Source organism: Gasterosteus aculeatus, chromosome 16 (genome assembly GCF_964276395.1).
Source record: "Gasterosteus aculeatus chromosome 16, fGasAcu3.hap1.1, whole genome shotgun sequence".
NCBI classification, from domain to species: Eukaryota; Metazoa; Chordata; class Actinopteri; order Perciformes; family Gasterosteidae; genus Gasterosteus; species Gasterosteus aculeatus.
The window spans coordinates 17,962,057-17,975,412 of record NC_135704.1 but is presented as its reverse complement, the minus strand read 5'-3'; the positions used below and the strand labels follow the sequence as shown (position 1 = coordinate 17,975,412).

The following is a 13,356-nucleotide window of genomic DNA, read 5'->3' as shown; positions in this document are numbered from 1 at the left end:
GGGCGGCCTGTAGCGAGGAGGAGTTTGTGGCCGTGACATTTTCTTCATCACCAGTATCTCAGCCTTGAGGTCATTAATGTGCTTACTCGATTCTGTGTCTTCATCCTTGCAGCGTGATTGACCTTTCTTGTTTTTACCGGAGACTTCCCTTGTATCCACAGTGCTCACAGCGATGTGGTGCCGCTCTGCCTCACCGCTGGATGCCGACTGCTGAGGGTCAAAGGGTAGGTCGATCTGGATCTCGCTTATTATTGGGGGGGGCGAGGGCGAGTCTTTCTCATCTTTTGCTGCCTCTCTTGTTCAAAATTTGCAGCTCCATTGACATGCTGTGTCAGCACTTCATCTCACTTCACTCGATGGTCACACATGTTTGAGTTTGAACTTCACTGCGTCGCTGAGGAGCCCAGTCTCTAACGATCGCAAGAATCGTCTCTGAATCGTCTCTTTGTCCTCCTCCCCCAGCTTGCATAATTTCTCCCTCAACTCCACAGCTTGAAACAGGAAACTCTGTGTAACTCTGGGTGCCAGCGTCATCAGTCTCTGCAGGAGATCGAAGGATGAGTCCACTTTGTAGTGACCACGTAATATGGTCTTTAAAATGGCCAGTGTGAGGTCTCTTTATCTCCAACAAGTCCCTAAGGGGCAGGCCTGGGCATATCGCATGACTGCTTTGGTAATTTTTGCTTCAGAATATTTGTTTTTGCTGCCCTGATTCAATTTGATTCAAGAGGCTAGTATATGACAATCTCTCCCTCTGTCCTGCCCCCCCAATCTGTCCTATAATCCGGAACTCTCTCCCCAAGGTCACCTCAGGAATTCTCTCTTTCTTCTCCTGTGTCGTAATGGCCTTCACCCTCTCCAGCTGGCCCTCTCCAGCTGCATCCATTTCTTCTTCTCGTAACTTCAGTGCATCTTCCTGCTCTTTCTGGAGTTGCGCATTTTACTGCTTTAGTTAGTTCTACGTTACTTAGTTCTGATTTATCTGGGTTCGAGGCTGCTGGCTCTTCATCATTATTTTCTTGAGATTTAATGAAGGACAGGCGATCTTTCAAGTATTGTCAAAACTGTTCAGCCTCTTCACCCTCTTCCGTTTGCGTTTTCTGTTTGCCTGATAAGGGCACCTCTTGAACGGCTCTCGAACCCTCCCCTCTCTGGCTCGCTACTCTTTAGATGCTGGCACACTAAAACTAGCTGAGTGAGCAATGCTTTCCTGACTCGATCCTGTAACTCCTCCATTCTTCTCGGTTTAGGTCTTTAGGTCTTTTAATATGAAGCTGGACTTGGATGGCTATTCACGCCGCTTCTCCTGGCTAGCTCGCCAATTATGTAACACCGTCAAAGACTTAGCGTTGGTTTTGTCTTGATCCACATGTATTTATTCATTGATGGTTACTGTAAAACATGCAAAATACACTCGTCGGGACAGCAGCGCAAAACGCATGTCTTTCTCCTGCTGAGAGCTTGGATGGAGCCACCGCCGTTTCTAGCGCTGCTGCTACATTGTGGTAAAACCGGTGTACTTATTCATGAACGCTTCTCAACGATTGATGCATTTTCTTTCTTCAAACAATAATCTCGCGCTGAGGACGCAACACTGTATCTTCTCAATGTGAACGTCATAATGCCATAAAAATTACTGACAGATAATATAGTTCACTATTAGCCAGGCTATGACAGTAGATTAAAAATAATAGTAATATCCAATCAATTAAAAAAAGAGCACAAACGGGTATATTTACATTAATTTTCTTTTATATAATTTTCTATAATGCTGCACACTCACACCATATACAGTATGTATACATACACATTTAAAAAACATTGAATAACCAAAGACATTTATACATATTCCTCTTCAACTTAATATAAAAGACTTAAATAAAATGTATTCTGTTTAATTTAAACGTGTTCCTAGAAATTACAGTGCTCCTTCCTTTTTTTAAAAGGGTATCTACCGTAGTAAAAGGGTGCGAACCTTTCACCACAAACTTAGTCACTGCTCGGTGACATTCGTTGATCCTCTCCTCAATCATTTTATTTTTCCCTGCCTCGAAGAAAGGATGAGGGGTACAAGACGCTAGCTGTAGCCTGTGGCTGTGACCCAGACAGACTAGCAGCCTCTGAACCGCTCTGACTCTGAACGTCATCAGCTAAATTGGATGGAAATGGAGATTATTTATATAGTGAAAGCTGGTTTACACAATGAAACAAATGGCACTAACAAAATCGCTGAGCCGACAAAAAGCCACATTAAGGGGGGAGGCAGATTCTATAGCTAAGCTAGCGTAGCCATATGCTAAGTTTAATAATGGATTAAAAATCGATATGCTGAGTTTAATAATGGGTTAACACGATAACGCGAACGTTTGCTGATAACACACGCCCTCCGATAATTAGCACCGTTATGATCAAACATTTCTCAAAACTGGACTCACTGGACTCAATCCAAACGTGAAGTGATCAATAATGGGAGACCAATGCCGGAGCGAAAATGTATGCTTCTAACGAAGGGACAGAAGATGACTTGATCAACTACACACAATAAAGGCAAATTGCTTCACACAGTGAGTGGTTGTGATCACTTTTGAGGAGTTACCTTGGACAGAAAGAGATGAAGCGGCGACGTTAGCTGAGCTGCTGCATGCATCGAACACATGACATTCCTGTAATTTAATTCCATGCTGTGTGTACAAATGCTTATTTATATTTGTTGTATTTCCTCTCTGTGACGAAATACTTTTTACACAGGTTACAAGTGGCGTAGGTGTCATTTTGTTGCGTGAAATAGAGCCAAACTTTAGAACGCTTCTGCCTAGTTGCCATGTTTGCTGCAGTCTAAAGAAGAAACTAAAAAAGTTTGCGCATGCGCAACGCCACAGAGGACCGTTAAAGAGATTGGCTGACGATTCCAAACAATCGGTTCACTAGGAACCGGTTCTAAAAAAGAACCGGTTCTCGATTCCCATGCCTACTGACATTCTGTGACTGTTTTCCCTTTTTGTGGGATTCACCAAAGCTCTTACATTATAAAGCCCAGACCTGAATGCTCTGCTATACCAAATTGGGAGAAAAGGTATTTTCTATTTTATTTTAACACATTTATTTGAGGGCTATTTTGTTTTTTTTATATCGAAATACATTTCGTAAGTACATACAATACGTTGATATATTTTTGACCATCCCTAAGAAAGGGCATGGTTGTTGTTCTGCTTTATTTTATGCACATATATGTCTTTTAGCACCTCTGAAACTTATAACTTCCTCAAAAGTCAAAATATTTGGAAATTGAAAGCAACATCGAGTTCATCATTTGACAGCTGGTCGTCTTCACAGCGATGGACGAAATCTACGCCAACGTTGAATACGTGAAGTCTCAGGTTTCCATAAGACCTTCAACACCTGCCCCAGGTAAGAATGATCAGTCTGTGCATCTTCTCCTGACCAGTGTGCTGACTGGTCTTCATGTGTCCAGGTCCCAGCAGCCCAAGGAGCAGATCTCATGTGGCTGTTGCTGTCTCTCTGGGGCTGCTCAGTGTCCTCCTGCTGGCTGGACTCGTCTGTCTCGGTGTCCACGGTGAGTCTGGTCTTCATCCAACCTGAGATTTGAGAGAGTTCAGGTTGCTGGTTGTCATGACAACATTTCCTCAGTATATTTATTATTTCCTGTGAAAAGATGATGGGATGTTTCTGTAATATAGAACACAACAGTGATGTATTGAATCATGTCTTCATGTCTTCATGACTCAGTGCATGCATCAGCTGCAGAACTCTCCTCCATCAAAGCCAACCTGACGGAGCGTCTTCAGGTCAGTGGAGACAAGCTGTCCTCAGTGTCTGCAGAGAGAGACCAGCTGAAGGACAACTTCACTGCACTGAAGGACAACTTCACTGCACTGACCCAAGAGAAGGACAGACTTCAGCTCTTGTTAAGACAAAGTAAGTGCTGGTCTGTGTGTCTTCTGCTGTTTAACTCTTTAAGAAATACTTAATAATTAGTAATTTTTTTCAAGTCTTTGCTTTCCTTCAAATGAGGGAATTGAGGAATTGTACTGTAAGTTATTAATCAGATTTAAAACAACCAGAAAAAAACAGTTGTTTGAAAAGAAAATCTTAAATTCTCAATCTCCCTTCAATATTACTTATTAAGTACATTGTCAAAGTATGAGTATGAAGGAGATGAAACATTTAGAAGTATATAGTCAAATATAGGGATACACTATGACATTTGAAATTAAATAGTATATTTGTGTTAGATAATAATTGTGTTTTGTTTGTGAGAAGTAATGAATGTTGGACACAGAACAGTACGTTAAAATAAAGTGTGTGTCACAGTGACGCTCCACAGCTGAACGCTCTAAATACAGATTCAGCAAAAAACACAACTTCCTCCTTTCTCATTTTAGGACATTAAAGGTTTCTTCTTTTCCAGAGAAAACCATTTATCATCATTGAACTCGTGAACCGTGAAAAGGGTACAATATAAAATAAAATAATGTATTTGTAATTAATGAATGTTAATTAAAGTAAAGTGATGTGTGTCACAGTGACGCTCCACAGCTCAAAATAGAGAGTCAACAAAAACACACAAGGACTCTTGTGTGACGTTAAATGTTTCTTCTTTTGCAGAGAAAACGTGTCCTGAGGGGTGGACGATGTTCAGTCCCTCCTGTTATCTTCTCTCTACACGGTATGGTTCCTGGGAAAATGGCAGAAAGGACTGTAGAGCCCAAGGAGCAGATCTGGTGATCATAAACTCACTTGAAGAACAGGTAGTGTGTTATTTATTGTTATATTCAGTTTTTTCCATTGATGACAAACTCTGGCTTTTACAATTAAAGCCAATTTGTGACCTAGTTTGTGTTTTGGCCTCTGCTCCAAAATATCATACCCATGAAAAAAGTGTAATAACTCTGGAACTACTATGTCTATCTGGACATTTCTCTGTCAGGATAAAAGGGAACCCCAGTGAGTGTTCTCATGTGAAAACCCGGTTTAAATTTTACTGGTGAAGAAATAAATCAATATAACACCTCAAATTTTGAGAATCGCCTGAAAAAGAATCACTAACAGCCCTATAAGTACTTTAAAACATGGAGATACCAGAGTAAAAATGTTTCAAACAGATGATTTACACGAGTACACGATATTCCTGTTGGACGTTTGTTCTGGCTCAGTTTTTCACCCACATGGTAGAAGCTTGTTGTCGACAGGTTAAAGTCAATTTGTGTTGAAGCTGCATTCTCTGTAGTGACCAGCAGGGGGCGACTCCTCTGCTCCCATAGACGTCTATGAGGAAATGACTCTACTTCTCTGTAGTGACCAGCAGGGGGCGACTCCTCTGGTCCCATAGACGTCTATGAGGAAATGACTCTACTTCTCTGTAGTGACCAGCAGGGGGCGACTCCTCTGGTCCCATAGACGTCTATGAGGAAATGACTCTACTTCTCTGTAGTGACCAGCAGGGGGCGACTCCTCTGGTCCCATAGAAGTCTATGAGGAAATGACTCTACTTCTCTCTTGATTTATTCCCTCAGTAAACATTGTAAACATGAGTTTATGGTCTCAATCTCTAGTTTCAAGTCATCTTCAACACAGATGACGTTCATTTAGTGAGTTATGCTCCATGTAGAGTCAAATTCAGCTTTGTATCAAGAATCCTAATACGGATAGATGAAATCCAGCGTTCTGATTGGTTGAGAGTGAGTCACAGGGTGTACTTTATCGAGCCATAATATACTGTACATGTTTACATTGACCTCAGCGTTCCGTATCACTGCACACTGAAAATAGCAGTTAGATTTTGTGCGACCGATAGTTGTCATTTCAGTTCTTAGCTCGGCGGCGATCGCCAAATTAAGACTGGAAACTCCACTACGCGTCTGGCACAACAACAACAACAACCGTGAACTGTAAAATTATGGACGATAAATGTTATGTAAACGTTGAATCAGACAAAGAATACTAATATGATTCTGGACGAAGAGGACTTTTACCTAATAATGTAGTTTATGAACCTTTATTTGAATAAATATATGAGTACATCGTCCACCACTTACCACACCTGCTCCTTTTTCATCATGCTACACTGTATTGTTTTATTGTTGATATTCTTTTATTCTGTGATATATTTTATATTTAATTTCATTGGTATTCATGCCCTTACGCTATATTCTGTATATTTGTCGATACAGATGTAGACAAAATATTGAAATATATTGTTTTCTCTTCATCCGATAGAATGACATTAAAATAACATTGAATATGTTTGAGCTATTGTTATAGTTGAATTCTTATCAGATTCTTAAGATAAATCCCTGTAAACTCCCCTAATAGCATGTTTAAAAATAAAACATCAAATAATTACAGAATTTCTTTAATCTTGAACAGAAATTCCTCTCAATCATCAACACACGTCTTAGTTGGATTGGTTTGAGTGACAAAGACACCGAGGGCACCTGGAAATGGATTGATGGAACTCTACTGACTGCAAAGTAAGACACACAACAATATTTAAAGATCGACACATATACAACTATTGCTACACTTATTATTATTATTATTATTGTTATTATTATCTTTAGTCTAACTCTTCTAATATTTGTTGTGCACTACACAAAGAAATAAACTCGGTTAGAAAATGTCATTCCTCATTTTTATTTTACTGAAAAGACTTTAAGCTTCATTGAATGTTATTTTGGCCGCTTTAGTGAAGAGAACACTCCTGTGAAATGTCTTATCCTCCTCTTAGGTACTGGTACCGTGACGCCAATGTAGTTGAGCCTAATAACGGGGGAATAGGTTCAACCGTGGAGGAGGACTGCGCTGTCATAAAACCTGACCAGAACACACAAAACAGCTGGAATGATGTGTCGTGTAACACTGCTTTGCGATGGATCTGTGAGAAACTGGCTTAATAATTGAAACATATCATCTGTAAAGTGTGATTGTGTTTTGGTAAAAGGGCTTTAATGGTGTTGATGTAAGTTGCATTTAGAGACAGAAGGAGACCATGTAAGTCAGGTATCAAGTTCTTAGTATGAATTTATTTTTATTTAAGTCGTTTTATTGGGACATGAACATCTTTTGTGTGTGTGTGTGTGCTGGTGACAAGAAACAAAGCTGCATATTGTACTAAATAGATATCTGAATAAAAAGTTTCATCCTGAAATGCATTTATTAGAGCAACAAAGGCGACTTGAGCTGTTTTCATTAAATATGTCACATTCAGGAATCAGAAAACATTTATTGCCAAAATATGTCATACATTAAAGGAATTTGACTTTGCGGTTGGTGCGTGACAGTAGACAGTATAACAATAGACAACAAGACAGCAGTGCACAAGTAGTAAAATAAAATGAAATGCTAATGCATGGGTTAGTAGAACAAGGCTATGGGTTAGTATAAAACAAGAGAATAAAGTAAAAAATTTAAAATATTAAAAGTAAAAAAAATATTAAGCATAAAGTACACTAACGAACAAGTAACAAAGTGACGAGTGACGACAAAGTGGAAAATTACAGTTAAAGTGGCATGTGCAGTGTGAAGGGGAGTGACCGGTGGAATGTTATAGTCAGTCAGTGGGGGACCGGGCTCTGTTGATGAGCCCGACTGCCGACAGGAAGAAACGTGTTCGTGTGGCGGGAGGTCGTAGTCCTGATGGACCTCAGCCTCTTGCCAGATGGAAGGAGCACAAATAGGTTTTGTCCGGGGTGGGAGGGGTCGGCTACGATCTTTTTAGCTGCTTCAGGGTCCTAGAAGCGAACAAGTCCTGCAGGGACGGCAGATTGCAGCCGATCACCCTCTCTGCAGAGCGGATGACACGCTGCAGCTTGCCCTTGTCCTTGGCTGTGGCTGCAGCGTACCAGACGGTGATGGAGGAGCAGAGGATGGACTCCATGATGGCCGTGTAGAAGTGGACCATCATCGTCTTCGGCAGGTTGAATTTCTTCAGCTGCCTCAGGAAGAACAACCTCTGCTAAGCCTTCTTGGTGATGGAGCTGATGTTCATCTCGAAAGAACGCAGCCTAGGGGGGAACCGGTACTGATGGCTGAGACATGTTTCCCAGCTTCACGTGCTGCTTCCTGTCAGACAGGAAGTCTGTGATCCACTTGCAGGTGGAGTCGGGCACGTGCACCTGGGAGAGTTTGTCCTGCAGCAGAGACGGGATGATGTTGTTGAAAGCAGAGCTGAAGTCCAAAATCAGGATCCTGGTGTAGGTTCCTGGGGAGTCCAGATGCTGGAGGATGGAGTGGAGGGCCATGTTGACAGCATCGTCCACAGACCTGTTGGCTCTGTGGGCGAACTGCAGGGGGTCCAGGAGGGGGTCGGTGAGAGACTTCAGGTGGGTCAGGACTAGCCGTTCAAAAGACTTCATGACTACAGAGGTCAGGGCGACTGGCCTGTAGTCATTGAGTCCTGTGATCCTGGGCTTCTTGGGAACAGGGATTATGGTGGAGGCCTTGAAGCAGGCTGGTACGTGGCATGTCTCCAGGGAGGTGTTAAAGATGTCAGTGAACACCGGAGACAGCTGGTCTGTGAGGGTGTAAGGGGAAACGGAGTCTGGGCTGGCTGCCTTACGGGGTTTTTGTCTTTTAAAGAGCCCGTTAACGTCTCTCTCCAAAATAGAGAGGGTCGTTGCTGGTGGGGGAGGGGAAGGTGATATAGATGAAGAGGCGTGAGCACCTGATGGGCTGGGGGAGGGAGGGGAGAGAGACTGGGGCAGGTTGGTGGAGCTGTGGGGAATGAGATCAGGACATTGTCTATCGAATCTGCAGTAGAACTCATTCAGCTCGTCAACCAGGCGGCTCGTCAACCAGGCGTCATTTATGTAGTCATTTTTTTTGGCTTGTAGTTAGTGAGGTGTTTGAGGCCTGAAGCAGAGTCACTTGCTGAGAACTGTTGTTCTCAGCAGCCAGCTAGTATGAACATCTGTCCCTCAATAACTACTACGATACAGTCCACTTAACACATAGCATGAGACAGCATGTGTACTTCTTGTCATGTAAATGTCTTCAGGACTTGTCCTTTCTAGGGACGCTCTCGGTCCGTTCTTGTTGGGTGTGAGAGAAGGTCGCCATCAAGTGTTGGATTTGAACACTTGCATGCAGCTGTCTTTTTACACTCAGCAGTGCGCTCTGAACCAAGTGTTGTGGTGTTGTCGCATGTGATTGGTGCACATTCAAGCCCAGCTCCTCCCTGTTGAATTCCTTTCTGCTTCAGAACATCCCATGACTCCCTCCTGGCTCCATCTCATGGTCGAATCTGAAATCCCTCTGACCCGATCGATCCCTGTTCACTTAATACTACAACACATTCAATGATCACAGCTTTGGCTTAAAGCTTCATCATGTAAACATAACATCACATTTCATCACATCTTAACCATTGTGTTTAACCCAGTTCTATTTGGTCCAAAATTAATATATTTTCCTCACAGGGCTGTCGTACATCCTTTGCTCATTCACTACCTGACAAGAGAAAAAACAACCAAAAGACCCTCTTTGGGGATAAAATTGGGAGAAATTCATATAGGACGGTTTTAGCATCTGTCTCCAGGTTTTCACATTCAGTGCTGTAGTGGTAAAATTAGAGGTGGGTAAACTCTGAATTTTGTGATCATACAGACCGCGACGCGATGCGAAGCAACGCAACACAAAGCGTTGCGACTCTGTAAGGCTGTCCTGGCTATATTGCATTATGTTATCAGTAAAATATTGATAATAAATTGATATACAATCAATGACAATGAATAAATGTGTTAGTAGTTTATTAAATCTAAGAAAACAGTGAAGAAAAGTATGTCAACACAACAAGACAATTGCAGATTAAGAACTATCTACATATGGACTCTCCTTTTCATGTACTACCTATGTCATCATAGCCTATACAGCATGTTTTTTTTCACATTGAGAACTGACTTGTTTTCTAATCTACACGTCACCAGGCGTTTTTCTTGTCCTTTTACCACGACCAGCGAACACAGAGCGCGCGACTACTACCCCCCCCGTCGGACCTTCTCGACTGGTCCGCAAAATATTGTCGGACATGAAACCGGTCCGTGAGGTAAAAAGGTTGGGGACCACTGAGCTGATCCACAACGTGTGTTTACACACCTCCTGGATCCTGATTGGTGTCGCTGCTGCAGCCGCAAGGCACTGATTGGATGCTCACAGACCGTAATACAGCGCAGATGAACATGATTCATACTACGGCGTTTATATGTTCAACAATAGGAAACGTAGTTTTAGCTGTTTTAAAATTACACCAAGTTTATTTCGAATTATTCCAACGGAAGAATACAAGGCGCAGGGAACTTTGAGGTGCGTAAACGCTATTTATAGGTGCGTAAACGCTATTTCCAAAATTCCAGAGGTGCGTAAACGGCGTTTACCCTCCACTACAGCCCTGAAGGATGTTAATGCGTAGAGTAATTATATGACTTAAATGATAAATGGTGTTTGATTCATAATGCAATTATTTCATCTAACATGCTAATGTAGTGACTAATATCTAACGTCACACAAACTAACACTAAACATTTCTACTTATATCATCATTTCTACCACTAGGTTTGCTCTTCTTGCTTAAATCCCTAACAGTTCAAAGCGTGGGAAAAAAGTAGCGGCTTATAGTTCGGAATTTACGGTAACTTTGATCCATTTCTGTTCTTAAATCCTTAAATAACATTGAATACACGATACTAAAACAGCAGTTGGTGCGACCATGTGGCTGTTCTGAAAAAGCTCTCAGAACATTGTGATGTTGGCGCTCATTTGAGGGACAGACTTGTGTGTGGACTAATCAATGTAAATATTCAAAGGAAACTGTTGACGGAGGAAGTGCTCACATTCCCGCGTGTTGTAGACACCACAATGTCGATGGAAGCTGTAGCAAGAGAATCTCAGCATTTGAAAAGTTTGCTGTGTCGTTCTCATCGCCACAAGGGGGCGACAAATGCTTTCAAATCACAGCGGACAGGATTGCTACTTTAGAGAACAGCAATGCCACAATTCCTAGACAACAGGCCACATTGCTCATTTATGTAAAAGGAGTGATCAGAAATACACAAAGCAAAGATTTGAGGCAAAAATAAAACAACAGCAGGGAACTGCTAGAACAGGAAAAATGAATAAGGATGAGACCAACTCATAGATAGTGATGGGGATTCTGCTTCAGATTCAGACTCTGAATTAAGATGCATATGGTTTCAGCAGAAGGCGGCGCTGAGGCGGTGATGGCAGTAAGAAAAGGCAATGCAGCATCTTCTTCATTGATTATAAGGCCAAAGATTGAAGGCCATGTCATTGATATGGAGCTTGACACGGGAGCAGCTGTGTCTTTGATTTCAATGGAGCTGTACAAAGCCAAATTTGCCCTGATACGTTTACGCCAGACGCATGTAGTGTTGAAAACACACACAGGAGAGCTGCTTCCCGAGGGAATGTTGAAAGTATCGGTGAAATTGAATAAACAGAGAGTTCGATTGCCCTTATATGTGGTGAAAGGGAAAGCACCACCACTGTCTGGTCGTGAATGGCTACGGAACATAAGGCCGGACTGGCGTGAAATCAAGACGGTGGAAATAATGCACAAGGAGACAAGGAGACTCTGAAGAACCTTCTAAATCACCACAAAAACATGTTCAGAGAAAATTTAGGAACCTTGAAAGGTTTTCAAGCTTCACTGACACTAAAACCGGATCAACAGCCCGAGTTTGTCAAGTGTGTGTTTTCCTGTACGCATTAAGACCAAGAAGGGAAGCGGAAAAGAGGAGGCACCCCGTCACACCTGTATCGTGTGTGTACCCAGGGTACCCATAAAACCCATTTTATTTTACCCATAAAATATTACTCATCATGAAATCTTGATCTAAATATAGTGCAGATTCATACAAATATACAGCCCACCTTTCGTTTGTGGGCAAATTTGCTCTTGTCAATAACAACAAATCGATGACGACCACCAATCCTCATCTTTTCCTCAGTCGCTTGACAGCAGCAATGCACACCTTCAAATGGGAAAATAAAATATATGCATCTTGAGGTATAACTATGCCTTAGTATGGAATTTGACTAATATGTATGCTAACGTTTAGGAAGTTGCATTGCATGTGTCACTGAGTGTACCAAATAATTCTGCAGCAATGTAGAATCCAATTGATTAGAGTGGTGACTTATGTACCTGTTTTATACCTAATTAAAGTTAGAGACTAGTCTGGTATGTAATGTGACAACCTTTCGGAGTACTTTTGCCATTCTTGTCAATGTCCTGGAGCTTGCATCTATCCTGCTATCCTGTCACTGATCATGGCAAGTTGCTTCAACTGCAAACCTTGGGCAAATCTGAAGAAAGGAAAAAGTAAGAAACACAATTGATAAATTGGGCTGAGATGAAACTAAGATTTAATTATTTTAAGACATAAATAGCTCAAATCAAATTTGAGGGGCTGGTGGAACGGAATTCCTAATATAACAATCCTACATGAATTACACATAAATAAAAGACCGCTAAATATGTTATTTAGATGTGTAATAAAAAATACATTTGATATATTAATACTGTACCTGTGCATGAACTCAAGCCAGAGGGATGTGAGACTTGGTGAATATTGAGCCATTACGTACAGACTTTGGGAAACTTTTATGATGCTTACAGACCCTGAGGAAAAATAATGAAAAAAGTAAAAAAGGCTGACATGTAGACAAGGTTGTTCATGCTTTTATCTCTTCAAGACTAGCCTACTGCAATGCTCTGTAGTAATCAGTAAGGGAAACATCCTAGACTGCAACTTATCCAAAATGCAAACAAGCACGTCTCCCATGAGTCTGAGCAGAGCATTTATTAATAACAATACTACTAATAATATTATTAATTAATGAAAGACCCCGTCCAACCATGCGCGGTGATGTCAGGCACGCAAGCTCAGCGGCTTCTTTTACTTAGTTTCCATTTAAATGAACAAATTAGAATTAGCTTCTGCTTACCACCACAGCCCATCCTTGACATGGCATTTCACCAGATGCATGCGACGGTTGCATTTTGCGCACTTCATCGTCGTCGTCAGGATACCACGTTTCTGCGTCCATTTCACAATTTTCCTTCAGCTCTTGTGTGTATTTGAACGCCTAATATGTTTTAAAAGTTCTTCCATCGGTGTCATTGCATCAACAACTAGTCACCCGTCTCTGCCTCTATCTCTGCTGCCAAAAGCTCTTTCTACCAGTCCAAAATCGAATCCTCATTCTCTAACCCCAAAAAACTCTTCTCGATCTTCTCCAATCTCCTCGAACCCCCTACCCCTCCTCCCCCCTCCACCCTTCTTCCGGGAGACTTTGTCAACTACTTCACCAAGAAAA

At 41.7% G+C, this 13,356-nt stretch overlaps 1 protein-coding gene across 2 annotated transcripts; it reads left to right on the top strand.

The window, feature by feature from the left end:
* The first annotated feature begins 3,253 nt into the window (after window positions 1–3,253).
* LOC144388775 (CD209 antigen-like protein C) lies at window positions 3,254–7,227 on the top strand. Of its 2 annotated transcripts, none has more exons than XM_078090593.1 (6): window positions 3,254–3,408; window positions 3,473–3,574; window positions 3,760–3,936; window positions 4,627–4,769; window positions 6,388–6,491; window positions 6,749–7,103. In XM_078090593.1, the coding sequence occupies exons 1-6, from the start codon at window positions 3,336–3,338 to the stop codon at window positions 6,912–6,914; spliced, it is 765 nt and encodes a 254-aa protein (XP_077946719.1). In that variant the 5' UTR covers window positions 3,254–3,335; the 3' UTR covers window positions 6,915–7,103. The 2 variants fall into 2 exon arrangements, with proteins under 2 accessions (XP_077946719.1, XP_077946718.1); XM_078090592.1 differs by having other exon boundaries at window positions 3,255–3,408; window positions 3,748–3,936; window positions 6,749–7,227.
* The last annotated feature ends 6,129 nt before the right edge of the window (window positions 7,228–13,356 follow it).